Raw genomic sequence first — 19,167 nt, forward strand, 5'->3', positions numbered from 1 at the left:
CCTCGAACTCAGAAATCTGCCTGCCTCTGCCTCCCGAGTGCTGGGATTAAAGGTGTGCACCACCACTGCCCGGCGAAACAGGGTTTTTCTATGTAGCCCTGGCTGTCCTGCAACTTGCTTTGTAGACCAGGATGGCTTTGAACTCAGAGATCTGCCCACCTCTGCCTCATGAGTGCTGGGATTAGATTCGTGCACCACCATCTCCTAACTCTCTTTATGTGGGCTCTGGAGATGGAATTCAAGTTCACAAGTTATGTGGCAAGCAGTTTCCTGACTGAGTTGTCTCTGTGTCCTAAATTTGTACATTTCTTTCTTTAAAATTACATGTATGTATGTATGTATGTATGTATGTATGTATGTATGTGTGTGTGTGTGTGTCACACAGGAGTATCAAAGGACAACTTGGAAGAGTTAATTTTTTTCCCTTCTACCACATGGATCCGGGGATTGCACTCAGGTCATTACCTTGGTTGTAAATTCTGTGGTCATTTGAGTCATCTTGCTTGCCCCAAGTCTGTACATTCCCTGAGAAGATGGGTATAGCTGTTACTACTTTTCAGTTCTAAGTTTATGTAAGAGATTGGAGTGCAGCTGTGTTTGTAGACTGTGGCCACAAGCCCTAAGGTCTGCTAACTCTACAGCATAAGCAGAGTAAGTCTGTCTTCATGCACAGGTAGCCCATCTACTGGGACATGTGACAAAGGGGACTTACTCTAAGATAGACCCAATCCTCTGTTGACTCCTGGAGTCCCATTGTATAATTAAGGTTTTCAAAATTTTGCTAAAAATCCAGCAATATCAAATAAAGCTTAGAGTCTCTTCATGCAGACACGTTTCCTGAGGCAGAAAGGATGTGGTGAGGTAAGACGCAGAGGGAGAGAGGAGGCAAAGGTATTTCCAGAATAACCTCAGTGCAAACTCTGCAAGCTCGCTGTGACCAGCATTGGTTTCACAGCTGTAGGTGCTAAATGTGAGTGAGGAGCGAGGGCTGAAGCTTCCCCTCTCCATTTCCTTTGTCCAGAAATCACTATCATTTTTTATTGAATATTTTTATTTACGTTTCACATGTTATCCCTTTCCAGGTCTCCCCTCTGGAAACCCCCATCCCATCCCCCCTCCCCCTGCCTCTATGACGGTGCTCCCCCACTCCCCCACCCATTCCTGCTTTCTCGTCCTGGCATCCTTCTATACAGGGGCATCGAACACCCTCAGGCCCAAGGGCTGCTCCTCCCCCTGATGTCCAACAAGGCCATCCTCTGCCACATACGTGGCTAGAGCCATGGGTTGCTCCATGTGTATTTTTTGGTTGGTGGTCCAGTCCCTGGAGCTCTGGGGTGTCTGGCCTGTTGACACTGTTCCCTCCACGGGGCTGCAAGCCCCCTCAGCTCCTTCAGTCCCTTCTCCAACTCCTCCACTGGTAGAAATCATTATTTATGCAAAAAAATCTAGTGAGCCCAACAGCAGAGAGTTGACGATTGTGAGCTTAAGATGGGAGGATAAAGTGGACCTTTCTTTTTCAAATATTATGCATTTTCTAAATTTTCTGTAGTGAATGTCATAAAAAATGGTCTAAGCTGCCATATATGGTTTCCTTAGAAGTCTGCAGTTCTAAGACTCCAGGAACTGGGCAAGCAAGGCAAGAACTGCTCCGCTGAGCTATGCCCTTAGATTTCAAAGACACACCATGTCCACATAATCTTAAGAGAAAATATCCACAGTCCTGCATACAGTCTGATTCTCAACCATGCGCACAGAGGGTCAGCCAGGGGTTAGCTGGATGTGGGGCTATTGTTTTCAGTTTAGTATTTTGGTTTGTTTTTGTTGTTGTTTGTTTTTTGTTTTGGGTTTTGTTGTTGTTGTTGTTGTTTAGATTATTAGCTGGGGGGAGAATTTGCTTTTACTTTTATGAAAATGTCCTTTACTTTTCTGTGTTTTCTGAGTTGCCCATGTCTTCTTAAGGTTTTCCTAAGCTTCCAGTTGATTTTTACTTCTACCATTGAGTCACGATCTGCCCCCCTCCCCGCTCATTACCGATTGTGTAATAACTCAATTGCATTAACTTGCATACCTTCTCAGAAGCCGACCCAATCCAGATTTCCCCTCCCACCTCTTGAAAACATTTCTTGAAATTCCCAGAAGGTATCCTGGACACCTGCCAGCTGTTTAATTCGGGCTGGGTTGACTTACTCTCCTCCTAAGGTACTTTGTCTTTCTCAGACAAAGTTACAAGAAGACACTTAGAGACCTTCCTGGAACGACCACAGTAACAACAGCAGCTCCTTCCTGCCTTGAGCCCTAGCCTTCCAGGCTCTCAACCCTTTCTTGTTGAGAAAACCCACTGCTAGGAGAGAAGGAGACAACGTTTCCCTCCTCAGGACATTAGTGTTCCAATGAGCCACTGACGTCTCCGAGGCTGCTCATTTGGTTTAAACAGAGAACTTTGCATGAGTAATGGAATCATTTTTTAATGGTGCTGGAGTGTAGCTCAGATCATAGACGCTTGGCCAACAAGCACACAGCTCTGCTTCAGTCCACGGCACCACATGACACCCAGAGGGCTGTGGGATGCGGCAACACTATAGCTTGGGAGGACGGAGAGCCGAGGATCAGAAACTCAGGGTCATCCTTGATAATCAAGGAAGTATGAAGCTAGACTGGACCATAAGAAGACCCTGACTGACAATCAACCAATCAATCACTCATTCAACCAAACAATCAATCAATGGATTGTTTTTCTATAGGAAGTATGAGTTCTTAAATTTACCACCACCCTAAACTTTGCAGGACATTAAATTTCAATAATAGATAAAAGTATTATGTTTAGGGCAGGCATGGAGGGGCATGCCTTAAACCTCAGCACGCAGAAGGCAGAAGCAAATGGATATCTGTGAGTTTGAGCCCAGGTCCTTCGAAACTTCCAGGTGAAGACAAATCAACAGATGTTTTAAATCAACAGTGACAGGGAAAGAACCAAGGGTTTTACCCATAATGGACAAGCACTCTACCAGTGAGCAATGTCCCCGCTCTTAACCCTGGCTAGACAAGCACTCTACCAGTGGGCCTCGCCCCCAACTCTACTTTTGCTTTCTTCTGTTTGTTTTAAGAAAGAATCTTATGGATTCTTACAGTCTGGCTTTGAACTAACTCTGTAGCTTAGACAAGCCTTCAACTAGTGAGTCTCCGGGTTCAGTCTCCCAGCTAGCTGAGTTTACAGGTGCCATGACAACAAGCATTGGGAAATAATGGGTTGTATATCCAAGCTGTGAGGTAAACTAAGCCAAAGGGGAAAGAAGAAAAAAAAATCTAACTGTAAGGACTTCTTCATCCTCCTCCTTCCCCTTTACTCCCCCTCCCTCCTGATTTGGTAACAGCTGGAGGGAACGAGCACGTTCTGGCTGGTTCATGGCAGCCATGTGGTGGGAATGGGGGGTTATAATACTAAGGGTAAGGACTTTGGGGGCAATTATGAGGCTACTATAAATATTGGCTTCCTGTCCTGACAAAACATCTTCAGTGGCTCTTAAGGTCTCCTTAGATCAGTTCCTAGGCTTTGAGAAAACCCTGTGAGTCAGGATACAGATTCCTAGTGGTACCATGGGTCCATCCAGAGTAGAAACAGTGCCATTAACTACAATCTACTCAGTTGCAGAAGCTGTGGTTAGGGCCAGAACACACCTACCACTCACCAAACAGTTGGCTGCTTTTTGTTAAGGATGTGGGCATTTAAATGGATTCCACTCCCTATGTCGTGCACAGGCAGGTTTCCAGTTTTGGAGGGAGAGCCACACTACCTTCAAACTGAAGTAACCTTCGTCATCACCACCATTTCTAATGAGAAACATGTGAGGGAAAGTAACAAAGACACATGTCTTCGAGAGATGGGACAGAGGAGGGCACTGTGGTCCAGGATGTCTGACCAATTCCTACACCCCGCTACAGCATCCAGCTGCTTAGTTAGTATCAATGGACAATGGGTGGCATGCCTACTTTTGTTTAAACCATACACTGCTCACAATGCTCATGCTCCACTCAATGCTCAACGCTTTCTATTTTTTGTGCTTCCAAATGGGTAAAGAGAAAAACCTCACCACACAGTCATATCCTGTCTCTACCCAGCTGCAGGACAATCACTCCAAAATTGGACTAGCTTGCTTCTCAAAGGAAGACAAGGATTTTTGGGACTCTACTGATGAAGAGATCTTGAACAGACCCTGCTTGCAGGCTAAGAGGCAACTGTATCAGCTCATTGAAGAGGTGGGTACTCACAACAGCAAGAACATGAGGTCAAAGGAGAAAGAATTTGCAGACCTTCAAATCTGGAAATCTGTATTTGGCAAATGAAGAAACCAAGTCCCAGGGTGCTTCAGTGATTACCCAGCAATGTGGTGTTCTGTCTGATACTAGGTAGTAGATAAAGCTCTGGCTGACTGTGCAGCGCCTCCTGTAAGTTAGTTAACCTTTGTGTTTACTCTGTGAATGCTGGCACAGACAGGACATGTGCTCAAGGTTGTCCAGTGGTTTTTCTATTCGTTTGTTTGTTATCATTCAGATGATGAAAGAGGCCCAAATGATGATGTGTTCTCTTCTTCCCCCATGGCTGATCTCTAAAATTAAATATACATTTATTTTTTGCACAAATGTAATGAAGAAGAAATGGGGTGAGAGAACAAGAGCTGTGCTGAGAAGTTGAAGGAAGGTGAGGTTATCGAGATTCACTGTCAATGAAAGACAAGTTAGGCAAATGCGTCTGTCAATGGAAGTTGCTTTGCTGGACTCTCTGGCAGAAAGCTCTCTGGTGGCTAGCAGTTCATTTCTCTGAATGTGGTTAACTGATTTTACTTTTAGATTAAGTCAAATCAGTTCCTTCTCTGCCTGCTTTCTCCTGCTATGATGGCATTTACAAATATTTGCCTTCTGCCTTTCTGAAAAGGTCAAATGAAGGCACCGATATTAAAAATACTTTGCAAACAAAGAGGCCCCAAATATGAGATCACCATCTAAGGATAGAATGGGAAATCCCAGTGTGGGAAGACGGATGCTTTATGTCAGATATATTTAGGAGTCTGTTGTTCCTTCCACGGAAACAGTATTGTCCTGATGATCGGGGCCCCAGTGGGTGACTTGCGCACTGTTCTCCGTAGAGTGCAGACAGCAGCTGGAATGTGGCTTCTGTGTCAAATGAACTAGTCTCTTAACTGTGTGAACTCCCTGGCTGGGCCTTGCCAACAGTGAGGAGGTTCAGAAAACGCCCAGGCTTTGGACAGGTGTGAAAGAACCTCAGATTTGGGATTTCCAAAGCCTTTGGCTTAAAGGGTTCAGTGAGTCATCAGGCAGAGACGTGAACTAAGAAGTCTGGAGGCTGAGGTGCTAGCAGGTACAAGGGCCAACCAAGGAAGATATAAGGGAATTAGCATGATAGATTTTTCTATGTCACTCTCCACTAATTCCCTCTACCCTCCCAGACTCATCCTGGATAGCCAGGGTGGAGAGGAACTGGTAGGCAGAGGACATCAAGCAGATGGATGTGAGTGCGTGAGAGGAAATTCATACTCTGCTCAGGCACATTGAGCTCTCTATTTCCTGTAAACATCTGCCCATTGAATTCTGAGAGCAGATACACAGGAAGGAATCATTGCTATGCTTCTTAAACACATAGTTTCAGACAGATAAAGTCATCACAGGTCCGATCAACTAAAGAACGCAAGCCTATTAATGAGCTGCGGGAGGAAAGCCTTGACTCACGGTCACCTGACCTGCTCCTAGTCACTCATACAGAACGACCCTTTCCCTGTCACTTGCTTTCTTCTTCTCTCAATCCCTACATCCTTTTCTTTTTCCTCCTCTGTCTCTCTCCCTTCCTTGTCTCTCTCCCCCTTCTTCCTCCTTTTCTTTCTGTTTTAGAATAAGAGACAGAAAGAGAAACAGAGAAAGGAGAGGTGACTGCTCAAGTCCACCTTACTCCTTGTCCCTTCTCCAGAGCAGGTGGGACCAACTCCAGTGAATGCTGGCTCAGCTGGGGTGAGGGGCTGAAGCAGAGGAAATCAGAAAGCTTCTACTTTATGGTGTATGGGACACAGCTGCTATGTTCCTGACATTTGCAGTGAGGGAGCAAAGGTGGCACAGATCCTGAAAGTGACAAGGGGATGAGTAGAGGGGGTTCAGAAGTCATAAGGACTCAAACTGGGCTCTGCTCCCCAAATAGAAAGATCCAGCATTCTCTTTTGCACTGATTTTCTCCATTGGTTACTGCAAAAGCTGGGCAGGGGGTTGTAAGATGTTTGGCAAGGCATGGGACTTTGGTACCACTACTTTGGGCACAAACTTAGCATTACCAACATTAGAGAATAACATGGTGGTGCCAAGTCAGACATTTATAGAGTGAGCATATCTGTGGGTGTGGTTTAGGTCTACATAATTGGTCAAGATGCTGGGCTCTGTCTTACACACAGATACACAGACAGACAGACAGACAGACAGACAGACACAGAGGGAGAGGGAGAGGGAGAGAAGGAGGGAGAGAGGGAGAGAGAGGGAGAGAAGGAGAGAAGGATGGAGGGAGGGAGAGAGGGAGAGAGGGAGAGAGGGAGAGAGGGAGAGAGGGAGGAAGGGAGGGAGAGAGGGAGAGAGGGAGAGAGGGAGAGGAGAGGGAGAGGGAAAGGAAGAGGGAAGAAGGAACACGGTTATTACCGGCTTCATGGAGCCCTGGAGACATGGTTGACCTTCCTTCCGAGCTGCTCCAAGTACCAGTCATAGCTTTCAGATTGTCCTTTGGTCATGGTATCTCAGGATCAATCCCAGATTCCCCCACAAACTCCTATGCTTAGATAAAAGAACTCCTTCTGTATCGATGTCACTGTACAAGTGTCCTGTTCCATGTCAAAAAGAAAATCTAGAAGCACGTGTATTCTGTTACATTTTTAGGGGCATTAACACTCTTGTCGAATATTATTTGTAGGTGACTTTGAGGACCTTCGAGGAAACCATCTCTACAGTTCCAGGTAGTAATCCTTTGCTGTTTTTATTTGCTGTTGTCTATGTCACAGCTGAATGGCTCTGCAGTCTCCCCTTGCTCCCACATACAAGGAGACACACAGGACCCCCTGCTCACTCACTGTCTTCAGATACTCCTTGAGTTTTTCTATCTTTGCACTGAGGAAAGCTTGGGATTAACTTCATGGCCTCCTTATTGTCAGAACTTCGTTCTCTCTTTCTTTGTCCTTTTTGTCTCCTATGAACTTTCCTTCTACTTCAATTTTTCACTGATTTAATCATTTCACTATAAATAAACCATCTTAAGTATTATCTAGAACTGGGCAGGAAGTAAAATAGATAAAATTTTCAAAAACTATCCACCTTCTCTGCCTCTGACCACAATGCTTTTTGTCACCCCCAACCCCCTCAGTGTGTCAGTCCTCCCCCAGCAAACCATCTACCTACCCATGATCTCATCGGTGCTTCCTCCTGGAAGCCACATGCTCAGCAGCCATTTCTTTAGCCCAGTTCTCACTGTGCCTTTACCCAGGCTTATCTTGCCTGTCATTGGCTCTCCCTCTCACTCTGTCCTGGCTCTTTGGCTCACAGGAGTCTCTTCTTGGCACATTTGTAAGTAAGTGCCTCTGTATCTTGTTATTTCTATCACCCTTTCTTGGCTTGATTGTATTGTTGTACTTTTATATATAATTTTAACCATGTCCTGTTTTCTCATCCATCACATTGAAATTACCATGAATAGAAAATATTCCAAATCTTAATGATATTCTTTACAGGATAGAGATCTTAAAATTAATATTGAAGCACATAAGGTTACACATACCCAAAGCAATCCTGAGCTTAAAGAATGATGCTGGGGGTATCTACCATTCTCCCTGATTTCAAGTTATACTACAGAATCACAACAACAAAACCATCATGGCACAAATGCAAAAATGGACATGTAGATCAATGAAATAGAATAAAGGAAATAGTCATAACCCACAAAGCTACAAATACCTCATGTGGTGGTTTGAATATACTTGGGCCAGGGAGTGACACTATTAGGAGGTGTGGCCTTGTTGGAGTAGGTGTGGCCTCATTGGAGGAAGTGTGTCACTGTGGACATGTGCTTTAAGACCCTTATCCTAGCAGCCTGGAAGCCAGTCTTCTCCTAGGAGCCCTCAGATGAAGATGTAGAACTCTCAGCTCCTGGACCATGCTTGCCTGGGTGCTGCCATGCTCCCACCTTGATGATAATGGACTAAATCTCAGAACCTGTAAACTAGCTCCAATTAAATGTCATCCTTTATAAGACTTGCCTTGGTCATAGTGGCTATTCACAGCAGTAAAACCCTAACTAAGACACCTGATTTTTGACAAAGAGGTCAAAAATACACTTTGGATAAAAGTCTCTTCAACAAACAATGCATGCATCCACAATAGAAGAGGAAAAGTAGATAAACAATCAAAGACCCTAATATAAAACTTGAAACTACCAGAGGAAAAAATGATAAACATAGGCAAGGACTTTCTGAAAAGGACTCTGGTCACACAAGATGCCACCAGCTGACAAATTGGACTTCATGATATTAAAGCACTTCTGTACAGCAAAAGACATCATTTATTGAAGGAATAGACAGACTACAAAATGGGAAGAAATCTTTGCTAGCTATACATAGCCATATTATATATATATATATATATATATATATATATATATATATATATATATGTGTGTGTGTGTGTGTGTGTGTGTGTGTGTGTGTGTATGTATGTATATACATATATACATATAGCTATACATAAGATAGAGGGTTAATATCTAGAATGCACAAAAAAGCTCAGAGCACTCCAGAATTCACATGACCCATCCAATAAATGAAGAGACAGTTCTCAAAAGATGAACCACAGTTTCTAGTAACACAGGAAATACATGTTCATCCTCACTAGCCATTAGAGAAATATAAATTAAAACACTGACATTTCATCTTGCCACAGTCAAAATGGTGAAAGCACTGGTGAAAGTGGGAGCCCTTCAATACTGCTGGTGGAAATGCTGATTAGTCCAGCCAATATGGAAACAAGCATGGTGTTTCCACTGACAAATGGGACTTCATGAAATTAAAGCACTGATACTTCATGGTCCCCTGAAAATACCAAAGTGAATCTTCCACATGACCCAGTGTGCATAAAGAATACTAAATCAATATATCAGAGACACTTGCATGTTGATGCTTAGTGTGACTCTATTTAAAATAGGTAAATGTGTCACCAATTTATGTGTCCTATGAGAGAGGAAGGGAAGACAGAATGTGGTATATACACAGTGGGACTTTCTCAACAAACTGTAAAGAATGAAGTTTTATTATTTGTGGGAAAATGGATGAAAGAAGAGATATTAAGTGAACCAAACTCCTCTCAGAAAGACAACTATTGCATGATTTCTCTTATGCATAGACTCCAGTTTATATAAATACACACAATCATATCCATATATATATATATATATATATATATTTTTATATATATATATATATATATATGACATGAAGATAGAAATGAAACCATTGAATCGAAGGAACTAACAGGAGGTGGGAGGTAGGCAGGAGGCAGGGGGATGAGGAATCTGTTTAATGTATACTGTGTATTTGTATGACAGTGTTCTTAAGGAAGACAGAACCATTGTACCATGAAAAAATATGTATAATAAAAAAATTAAAGATTCAGATTTTTGCGCTCAAATCCAGGCTTCTCTATATACAGCAAATGCAAACTGGATCTGTCTATTTAAAAGCAAAGGATTAAAGGGTTAGGTGGAGGCATGCCGTGACCCAGGTAACCGTGAAGGTCAGTGGCGAATGGACACATCGACCTTGACATTCTGAGACTAATTGTAATCGACTCTGCAGCTCCACCTCAGAGTTGCTCTTTAATATTCTCCCAACAGGCAACCACTCTTAGGAATTCACGTGGCTGCTTCAGGAGTCATGCTGGCGCTGGAATGGTGCGGGGCTTACCTCGGCTCTTGTCTGAACATCACACACATTTGGGAGATGTTCTAGATTTTCAAGAATTCTGAAAGCTATAAGAAAGAGATCCCAAGCTCCTCAGAAAGGTCAATCCATCAGAAAACTGCTGGCCTCTCAGCAGAAACCCTGACGGCCAGGAGGTCAGGGCTGATGCTTTCCAAGCCCCAGAATAAATAAAGTAGGTGCCGATCAAGACCACTATATCTAGGTCCAACAGGGTGGTTTAGCTGGTAAAGGAGCCAACAATCTCAGTTAATCATAGAATTTACATGATAAACCAATTTAAAGAGTTGTCCTCTGGCCTCCACAAGCATACAGCAGAATACACACACACACACACACACACACACACATGCACACAGGGTCAGGTGTATGGTTAGTGTTTAGTGTTTTCAGGGCCTCCATACTTGTTTCCCTCTTGGCTGGACTATTCCTCCTGCAGTGTAGAAGGGCCCCTACTTCCCCAGTGCTTGCTGTTAAGTCCCAGTTTGACTGGGGTGACGTGATACACACATACATCTGCACTGTCAGAGCTGTGAGGGAGAAGAGATCAGCAGCCACCAGCAGGGCTTCCGGCTCTGAAGTGGAGAGTTAGACGGAGCAAGACACCTGCCATGCTCCGCTGACCTCTGCACGTAAGCACATGATTCATGCATTCTCCATTCACACCACCTCTCCATCCATCCATCCCTCCCCACCATGCTCCTTTCAGAGCCATGTAGAGTCTATTAGGTTTCTTCGAAGCTCAAGAGAAATTTTTGCTTTGAGAAGAAAACGTGGCTTCCTAAAATAACAAGAACAGAATTAATGGTGATTTATAACTAATACCAGATAAACAGAAATGGCTTTTTCTTTCTCATTCACTGCCTACCTATGAAAACTTACTGTTTTCTTTTGCTTCTTGAGCTTCCAACCTAAAGAGTGGACCAGTGTTCAACCTTGTAACTTGCCTAGTAGCCTCCGGCCTCTCTCCCTCTGCCCATAAAACTAGACCTTGACATAAGTTGACCTGAAGCATGAAACTTTTTTTTTACCCCTTTCAGTGTCTTGGGGAGGCAGCCTAAGTCTTATGTACTTGGTTTTCTTCAAGTTAGACCCGCATTTCTTTCCTTTCTTCTGCCCTGGGGCTTGACTTTAGCTCTCTGGAAATATCTCTCTTCCAATTAACTGAAAAGTTCTTAACAGCATCTCCTCAGCAAACCCTCCCCTGACCTCAGCTCTCCAATAACTAGGACTCTGTCCTTCCTCTGCTTAGGGGTACCTCTTACCTCTCCTTCTCATAAATAGTTATTTTATTTTCCAATTGGTATCTCTCATAAAATACAGTAAGTTCCTTGAGGACTCAATGGAATCAATGGTTAATCTATATAGCTCTGCATACTGTGGCATAATTTCTTGTCCTTGCCAATATTTGATTGTTGATAGTATATAATTTATCTTAACCAAACGGAGGGAGGAGTGGGGATTTGAAGCTAAATTATAAGAGACATTATTGAATACGATTTATATTATGCATGTACACATGTTATGTATAGGTGTGTGTTATACTTCAGAGGTCAGAAGAGGTTGTCATGTATTTTCCTTTAAGAATTTCTGCCTATTCGCTTTAGATATGGTCTCTCGTAGAGAGACCTGGGGTTAGGATGGCAGCCAAACAACCCAGCTCTCCTCTTGTCTCCACTGATTCTTCCCCATGCCTTTCTCCTGGGGATACAGCATGTGGCCATGCCTGAGTTTTTAGGTGGGTGCTGAGAATCTAAACTCTGATCCTCTTGTTTGCCCTGGAACTGGAGTTACAGACCAGTGTGAGCAGTCACGTGGGTGGTGGGCTCAAACCCAGGTCTCCTGGAAGAGCAGCCACCTCTCCAGCCCCACTATTTGGGCTGTTTTATGAAAGCATAGGATCAATTTGGGAAGGCCCTGTGCTCAGGATGCCTGGGCAGACACAACTGTGTTGTAAGCTGAGCAGTGTGTTTGAGAAGCATCTTGACAAACGCTGATGTTTTCCTGTCATGTGTCTTTTAGAAAAGCAGCTAAGTACTCCTCCCTTGCCCAGAGGTGGAAGACCTCAGAGAGTGGCAGCTCACATTACAGGGATCACTCGGAGAAGCAACTCAGCCTTAATTCCAAGTAAGATCATGAGGGCTGGGGTAGGGGCTGGCAGCAGGGTGGGGGCGGGGATGATACCTAGCGTTTGTGAGGCTCTGGAACTATTGAAAGTAGTTTAACTTCTATCTGAAATATCTCTATGACTCTAAGTGCTCAACAGTGATCCAGTCTCAGATGACTGTTCTGTGAAACAAGAAGACATGGAAAGCTTGCTAACTCTGCTATAGCTGGCCTCAGGAAAAGTGTGCATGAGAGAACACTGTGTCCTACTGGGCCACCTTTGTTGCTGCTGCTGCTGTTGCTTGCATCTTCTCCTCCCCTCCTCCTTCCCCACTACCCCATATTTCCCCTCTTTTATTGAAACAGTGGTTCATGGAGCCTAGGCTGGCTTCAGAACTTCAACCTCTTCTGTCTCGAGCTCCCAAGGGCTGGGATGCCAGGCACCACCACACTCAGACTTTTTTAATCTTTAAAGTAATTCTCTCTCTCTCTCCCCCACCCCCTCTGTTTTTCTCTTTCTGTCTCCCTCTACCCCTCTCCCTCCTCCCGTCCTCCATCCCTCCTCCCCTCCATCCCTCTGCCTCCTCTTCTTGTATAAACTCTTCCATCTCAAAACTTTGAATCCACAGCCTTTGCCCTCACCACAGTCTAATCCACAGCCTTTGTCTTCACCATAGGGCACTAGGACCTCCCACCACAGGGACACCTTTGAACCACAGGGAACCTTGAACCTTTGGTGTGTGTGGGTGTGGCATAGCTGGCAAGAGGGACAGACAGCAAGGAGATCAAAATGATCCAGGAGCCTCCCCATTTTCACATGATTAGCCTTTGTGGTCCGTGTCAGATGAAAAGTGTAAGATGTTAGATTTTGGATCAGCACTGTGTGCAAGCCCAATGAAAAGACTGACTGTGTGGAGCAGCTGAGGTATCTCCTCTCTTTGATGTAAACTTCCTCCCGCTAACCGTTTCTTTCGTTTCCATGTAGTCTCCAAAGATGGAAAGACCTTGGGCCAGAAGATAGAATCCTGGGAGTCGTCTCGGAAAGGGCATTCGTTTCTCAACCATGTGCACTTGAGGAATGGAGAGCTGGTCATCCAGCAGCAAGGCCTGTATTACATCTACTCCCAAACTTACTTCCGATTTCAGGAGGCTGAAGAAGCTTCCAAGACAGTCTCAAAGGACAGAGGGAGAGTCAAACAGATGGTGCAGTACATCTACAAATACACCAGCTACCCTGATCCCATAATGCTGATGAAGAGCGCCAGAAACAGCTGTTGGTCCAAAGATGCCGAGTACGGACTGTACTCCATCTATCAGGGGGGACTGTTTGAGCTCAAAGAAAATGACAGGATTTTTGTTTCTGTGACGAATGAGCATTTGATGGACCTGGATCAAGAAGCCAGTTTCTTTGGAGCCTTTTTAATTAACTAAATGACCTGCAAAGATCAAACACAGCCCTAAAATACCCAATGATCTTCTAGGTTGAAGGCATGCCCAGAAGCGACTGAACTGGTTAGGGTATGGCCTGGCTGCTGAAACCTCAGGACAGATGTGACAGAGAGGCAACTGGAACACAGCAGCTGCAGGCCAGCTGCAGACACTTTCAGTGTTTCATCCGAGGCACTTGCTTTATTCCCCCGAAATGAGATCACTATAGCCTTTTAATGATCCACCTGGTACCAGTTTGCAGAGATCTAGAAGATGTCCAATTTCTAAATATTTATGCAACAATTGACAATTTTCACCTTTGTTATCTGGTCCAGGGGTGTAAAACCCAAGTGTTCCAGAGCTGTATGCAGACTATGAATGCAGGTCAGCATAAAAATCACAGAATATCTCACCTATAACATGAGAGAGAGAGAGACAGAGAGAGAGAGAGAGAGAGAGAGAGAGAGAGAGAGAGAGAGACAGAGAGAGACAGAGAGAGACAGACAGAGAGAGAGAGACAGACAGAGAGACAGAGAGAGAGAGTCTGTGCGTGTGACTGTTCTTTATGGTGACTGGTTATGCTTTTCTCAAGTGTAAACTCTACATAATAACATCATGCCTCACCATCAGTGGGCACCTTGCCCAAAGAATATGTGAAATCTCCAGGCAATGAATGAGGGCAGCCCAAGAAAGAGGCACATAGAGTCATACAGCAGGGCTGCCCCAGCCTGCTGGAGCTCAGATCCTCCCACCACATGCCCTGGGTGCAGATGTAGAGTTGAAGGAGGGTCTTGCCTTGTAAGTCTTTGGTGCCTCCCTCCTTGATCTGCTTCCGGTCCTCCTTTGCTTGTTTGCTAGTTTTGAGGCAGAGCATCATGTATCCCAGGATGGTCTCAAATGCAATATGTAGTCAAGGGCGATCTCTAACTGTGCAACCTCCTGCCTCCAAGACTTGCTGAGCTTATAGGCATGCGCCACCCTGCCCGGTTTGTGTAGAGCCAGGCTTCTTGTACTCATGGCAACCACTCCACACTGAGCTTTGTCACAGCCCCATTCCTTCCTTTTCTGAATGGAAATACTTTGTGTCCCTATATCCTAGAAGTAGCAACGTTCAGCAGCGCAGAATTTACCTTGATTTTCAGGATCAAGTTTGGACTAGGTTCAACATGCTTGCTTTGTCCAGAAGACAGCTGTCACCCCCAGTTCTCTGGCTCTTACATCTGTCCACTCCACCTGCTAAGATGTTGAACACATGTTCTTTTTAAGATGTTGGTGCCTGGAGTTTCATTAGAGTAACACAAAACTGACTAAAACCAAACAACAACAACTCCAAACAAGCCCATATGATGTGTTTTAATGAAACATTTTTTTTTAAAGCTTATTGGGGGCCTGGAGAGATGGCTCAGAGGAAAACAGCACTTCCAGAGGACCCAGGTTCAGTTCTCAGCCCTGATGTGATAGTTAACAGCTGTAACTCCAGTCCCAAGGGATCTGACTTTCTGGCCTTTACAGGCAATACATGCACACGATACAGACATACAGTCTGACAAAATACCCATATACAAAAATAAGTGTTTTTTAAAAAAGCTTATTTGAATGTAAGAGTAAGGCTAGCTGTCACTTCTGATACCTCTTCTTATTTTTTATGACTCAAGCCCTTATAAACTAGCAAATAGATGTCCCAGCTACCACTTGAATATAAGCGCTTGAATACCTCCTTTCACTAGAATAGAAGCATTTTAATACTAAAACGCAGAGTAATAATAAAAATTTTGCCTAGAATTATAGCCCTAGTACTTAGTAAAGTACTTGTATGTCATGTCTACATAAACCAAATGAATGTATTAATTAAAAATAAACATAATGATCACATGGGAAACACTATGAGAAATAGTGGAGAACATTTGAAAGCTCACAAAAGGCACTTGACAACCTGAATTTGACCCTTGGCACTTCCTTAGTGGGAGAGAACCTATTCCTACAAGATGTCCGCTGACCTCCACACATGCGCAGTGACACACACACACACACAGAGTCACGGCAGGGCTAAGAACTAAACCCAGGGTCTTCCTCCCAGTAGGCATGTGCCTCACACTGAGTGGCACCGTAAATGCAGCCTTAAGGTTTTAAATGGCAGACATAACTGAGTGTTCTTTTAATTCCTGGTCCCTAAGTCATCACTGAAGGAAAAATTCACAGCACTTCCTCTTGTTTGCCAGGCTGTAAAGCGAAATGGTATCTAATTTCTAGTTTTCGTGTTGAATACATACATTCTTTGTGTGCTGTTCCTGTATGGTCAGTCTATACTGGACTCTCCTGTGGAGCAGTTTATAATGCTCATGCCTGGAGTGAACCACAATCCAACAGGATCCGAATCTTGGAGTGGCGATCAGAGATCTTTGGTGTGTGCATCTTTAATTTCTTTCAAGTAATGAGCAGGTAGCCAGTAGGACACATATTTGCCAAAATGTCAAATGCTGTGATTTAGAAATTAAATATTTAAGAATGTAACATGCTCAGACAAATCATGTGAAACATTAAACTCCATGACTTGTTTAAACAAGCACACCTAAATATTCTGTCTTCTGCTAGAATCTAAAGCCTAAGACACAGGAAGCAACAGTTGAGAGAATATTCTAAAATGATAACTTTCTGGGCAATTGTAAGTCCTTTTTAAAAGGCATGAATATTTATCTGTTTGAAAAGGAAATCAATTTTGGGTAGGGGAGGGGGTTGTTCTTTCCTTGTTGAGTTCCAGCCCAACAAACCATCTGACTTAAGACTAAGACAAACCTGCCACCTGGCTAACTCAGACTGGGGACCTGGGTGAGCACAGGGACAATGATCTCAGGGGAGAGGTCAGCTCTACTGTTTTGGAGCAGAAGTGTCTAGGCAAAGGCTTCTTTTCAGACCAAAAAGGGTCACTTTAATGTCACACACCATGAGTGCCACCAGGTGGCGAGTTTCCCTTAATTTCCTCAGTATCAAGTCTTTTAAAGGTGTATCAAATTCTCAGGTATAAAATAAAAAACGAAGAAAGATTGGTTACCTTAGGACCATAGGCAATTGGAGGTAAAGACAAGAAATAAGGTCCTGTATCCTGATGGAGCGCCAGCCTTTAGCTGAATCTGTGAGGAACAGGGTGGGACTTCACATGGTAAAATGCCAGTTTTCCTTTATTTGGTTGGTTGGTTTTGATTTTTCAAGACAGTGCAGTTTTAACTATCCTGGAACTTGAGACCTCAAACTCAGAGATTTGCCTAGCCTCTGGCTCCAGACCTCTGAAATTAAACACACGCCACAATGCTTGTTCTAATTGCTTTTGCATTGGGTTCTAGGTCATGCTGGTCTTTCTTCCTAAAAGCCCTTAGAAAGCCGTACTGAAGACGATCTAGTTACAATACATAGACAGGGAGAAAGCAATGAGATTCCGAGTCTTCCTGTTCTGTGTCAAATCAATCCACAAAACACCTGAGATCATGAAATGTAACCTCTAGATCTTGCATAATAATATTTTGAAGAGAGTTTCACCACAGGCTTCCTGTAAGAGTAAGTTTGGGTTCCGTATTAAGAATCTGAGGTGTGTTCTTTTGTTTGCTTGGGTTGTTGTTGTTATTTTGTCTTGTTTTTTTTTTTTTTTGTTTTTAAGTGAAACAGAATTTAAGTTGACTTTTGTAAATTCTATTTGCTCCCAAGGGAGGACTCTGTGAAGTCTGGAGTCTCAACAATTTGTCTTTTGTCCTGCCTCCTGTTATCATAGACTGTGGCCTTCGCCACTCCATCACTGCCTACTGTTTTTCTTGGAGACAGAGTCTCTCCCATTACTGGCAACCAGCAGTGCACTGAGATTCTCCTGACAGGTGGCCATATGGGTTTTTTACATGGACTCTGGGGATTTGAACCTGGGTTCTCATGCTTGAGCCACAACTGCTCTTACCTCTGAATGGTCTCCCCAGCTCAATCGCTGCTACTTTTTTTTCTTGGCAAATCAATTCAATTCTGTAGTTTTCTTCCAAGTATTATTTTAACTATTTACTATAGATTGGCATATAACACTTTCATTATCAATGTCAGAAATTTTGTTTAACCAGCTTTTATTTTATTTTTTTACTTACTCTTGAAATAAAGGGATAAATAGATATTTTCAGTTGTGAGACATGAAAGTATTAAAGAGAATTTTTCTTCTTTCTTTCTTTTCTTTTTTTCTTCCATGTTGATAGCAGTGAAACCAGAAAGAAAATTAACTGTGATGGTGATTATTTCAAATGTATTCATACTATTTTGTGGGCTGGGAAATGTTAAACTTTGTAAACTCTGACACACACAAAGTAATACTTTGAATTTCACCTTAATGAAAATAAAAGCAAATACATCCAGTGCATTCTCTTCTCCCTCTCTCCCTTCAGCCCATGTAAGCTGCCCTGTAAGGTACAATTGTCTTTTGTCTACTAAGACTGATGATTCTGATTTCCATTGTTTGATATTTTCCTCTTACTTTTTTTTTTATTGTGAATTGCTCTTTATACCTTTGGGCTCAATGAGTTACACCTTTGAATTATATAGTGCTGACACACACACTGTGTCATCCATCTGAGGGTCTCAGAACTTATTAGTGAATTTAACCCATTTTTACTTATTGTAAAAACTGTAACACAGGAGCTCATTTGTATCTTTGCCCCCTGTTTAGTTTTCACTGTGTACTTTTCCCTCACTTTCCTAGCTTCCATGGGATAATCTTAATGCTTTTAAGGTCATGTCTTAGTTAACTTTCCTGTTGCTGTAATAAAAGTAACAAATGTAACTTTTGTTGAGTTGAGAAGACAAGGATAATCCAGGACCTAGGGTATGAGAGTGGGAGAGCTGCCCCTGCCCTTGCCAGCTGCAGCATTATTGGTTGAACTAGCCAGGGCAGTGCTGGGAAAGAAAGGGAGAGAGAGTTTTGTCTATAGTTCAAGTTACAGACCACTGTTGCTGGAAAGTCACAGAGGCAGGAGCTTTTGAGAATTGGGAAAATCCACAGTTAATAACAGAAAACAGTGGATTAAGGCATACTTGATAGTTCTCATTCATTTTCTTTATTTTTATACAGTTCAGGATCCAGAGCACAGGGAATGGTGCCAGCCATATGGACAGGTCTTCCCTCATTAACTAACATAGTTAAGATAGTCCTTTCCAGACATTCCCACATTCTTGGAGGTCCATCTTCCAGGTGATTCTAGATGATTTCCAGTGACAGTTAAAACCATCACAGGTAACTTTACAACTTTAAGGGTTTTGTTTTAAACTTTTCATTGGTTCCTTGTGAATTTCCCATCATGCATCCCAGTCCTACTCATCTCCTTTTCCCTTAGTATCTACCCTCTGCTCTTGCAACCTCCCCTGTCCACCAACAGAGAATAAAAACAAAACAGAACAAAAAACCAAAATAAAACATAGAAAACATCTTGTTACGGAAGCTGCAGTGTGTCACAATGTGTGCACAGTATACCCTTTTGCCCACACATCTTTACTTGCAAATGTTTGTTGCAAGGAGCCATTGGTCTGCTTTGCAGCCTCTGGCTTCTGCTACACTATCAATACTGGATCCTCACAGGGACTCCTCTTTGTTATCCTGTTGTTGCCTGTGTCA

At 43.3% G+C, this 19,167-nt stretch overlaps 1 protein-coding gene across 2 annotated transcripts in view; it reads left to right on the forward strand.

Annotated features, from left to right (window-relative positions):
- Tnfsf10 (TNF superfamily member 10) overlaps positions 1-17,919 on the forward strand; it is a 21,725-nt gene extending 3,806 nt beyond the window's left edge. The window contains exons 2-5 of one of the 2 annotated variants that reach the window (XM_028763837.1): positions 4,117-4,254; positions 6,956-6,998; positions 12,027-12,131; positions 13,096-17,919. In XM_028763837.1, coding sequence (XP_028619670.1) covers positions 4,117-4,254; positions 6,956-6,998; positions 12,027-12,131; positions 13,096-13,541 — 732 coding nt within the window. In that variant the 3' untranslated portion in view covers positions 13,542-17,919. The remainder of the gene's footprint in view (positions 1-4,116; positions 4,255-6,955; positions 6,999-12,026; positions 12,132-13,095) is intronic. The other variant, XM_028763845.1, reaches the window with a different exon arrangement.
- The last annotated feature ends 1,248 nt before the right edge of the window (positions 17,920-19,167 follow it).

This window comes from Grammomys surdaster, unplaced genomic scaffold (assembly GCF_004785775.1).
Source record: "Grammomys surdaster isolate TR1022 unplaced genomic scaffold, NIH_TR_1.0 62, whole genome shotgun sequence".
NCBI classification, from domain to species: Eukaryota; Metazoa; Chordata; class Mammalia; order Rodentia; family Muridae; genus Grammomys; species Grammomys surdaster.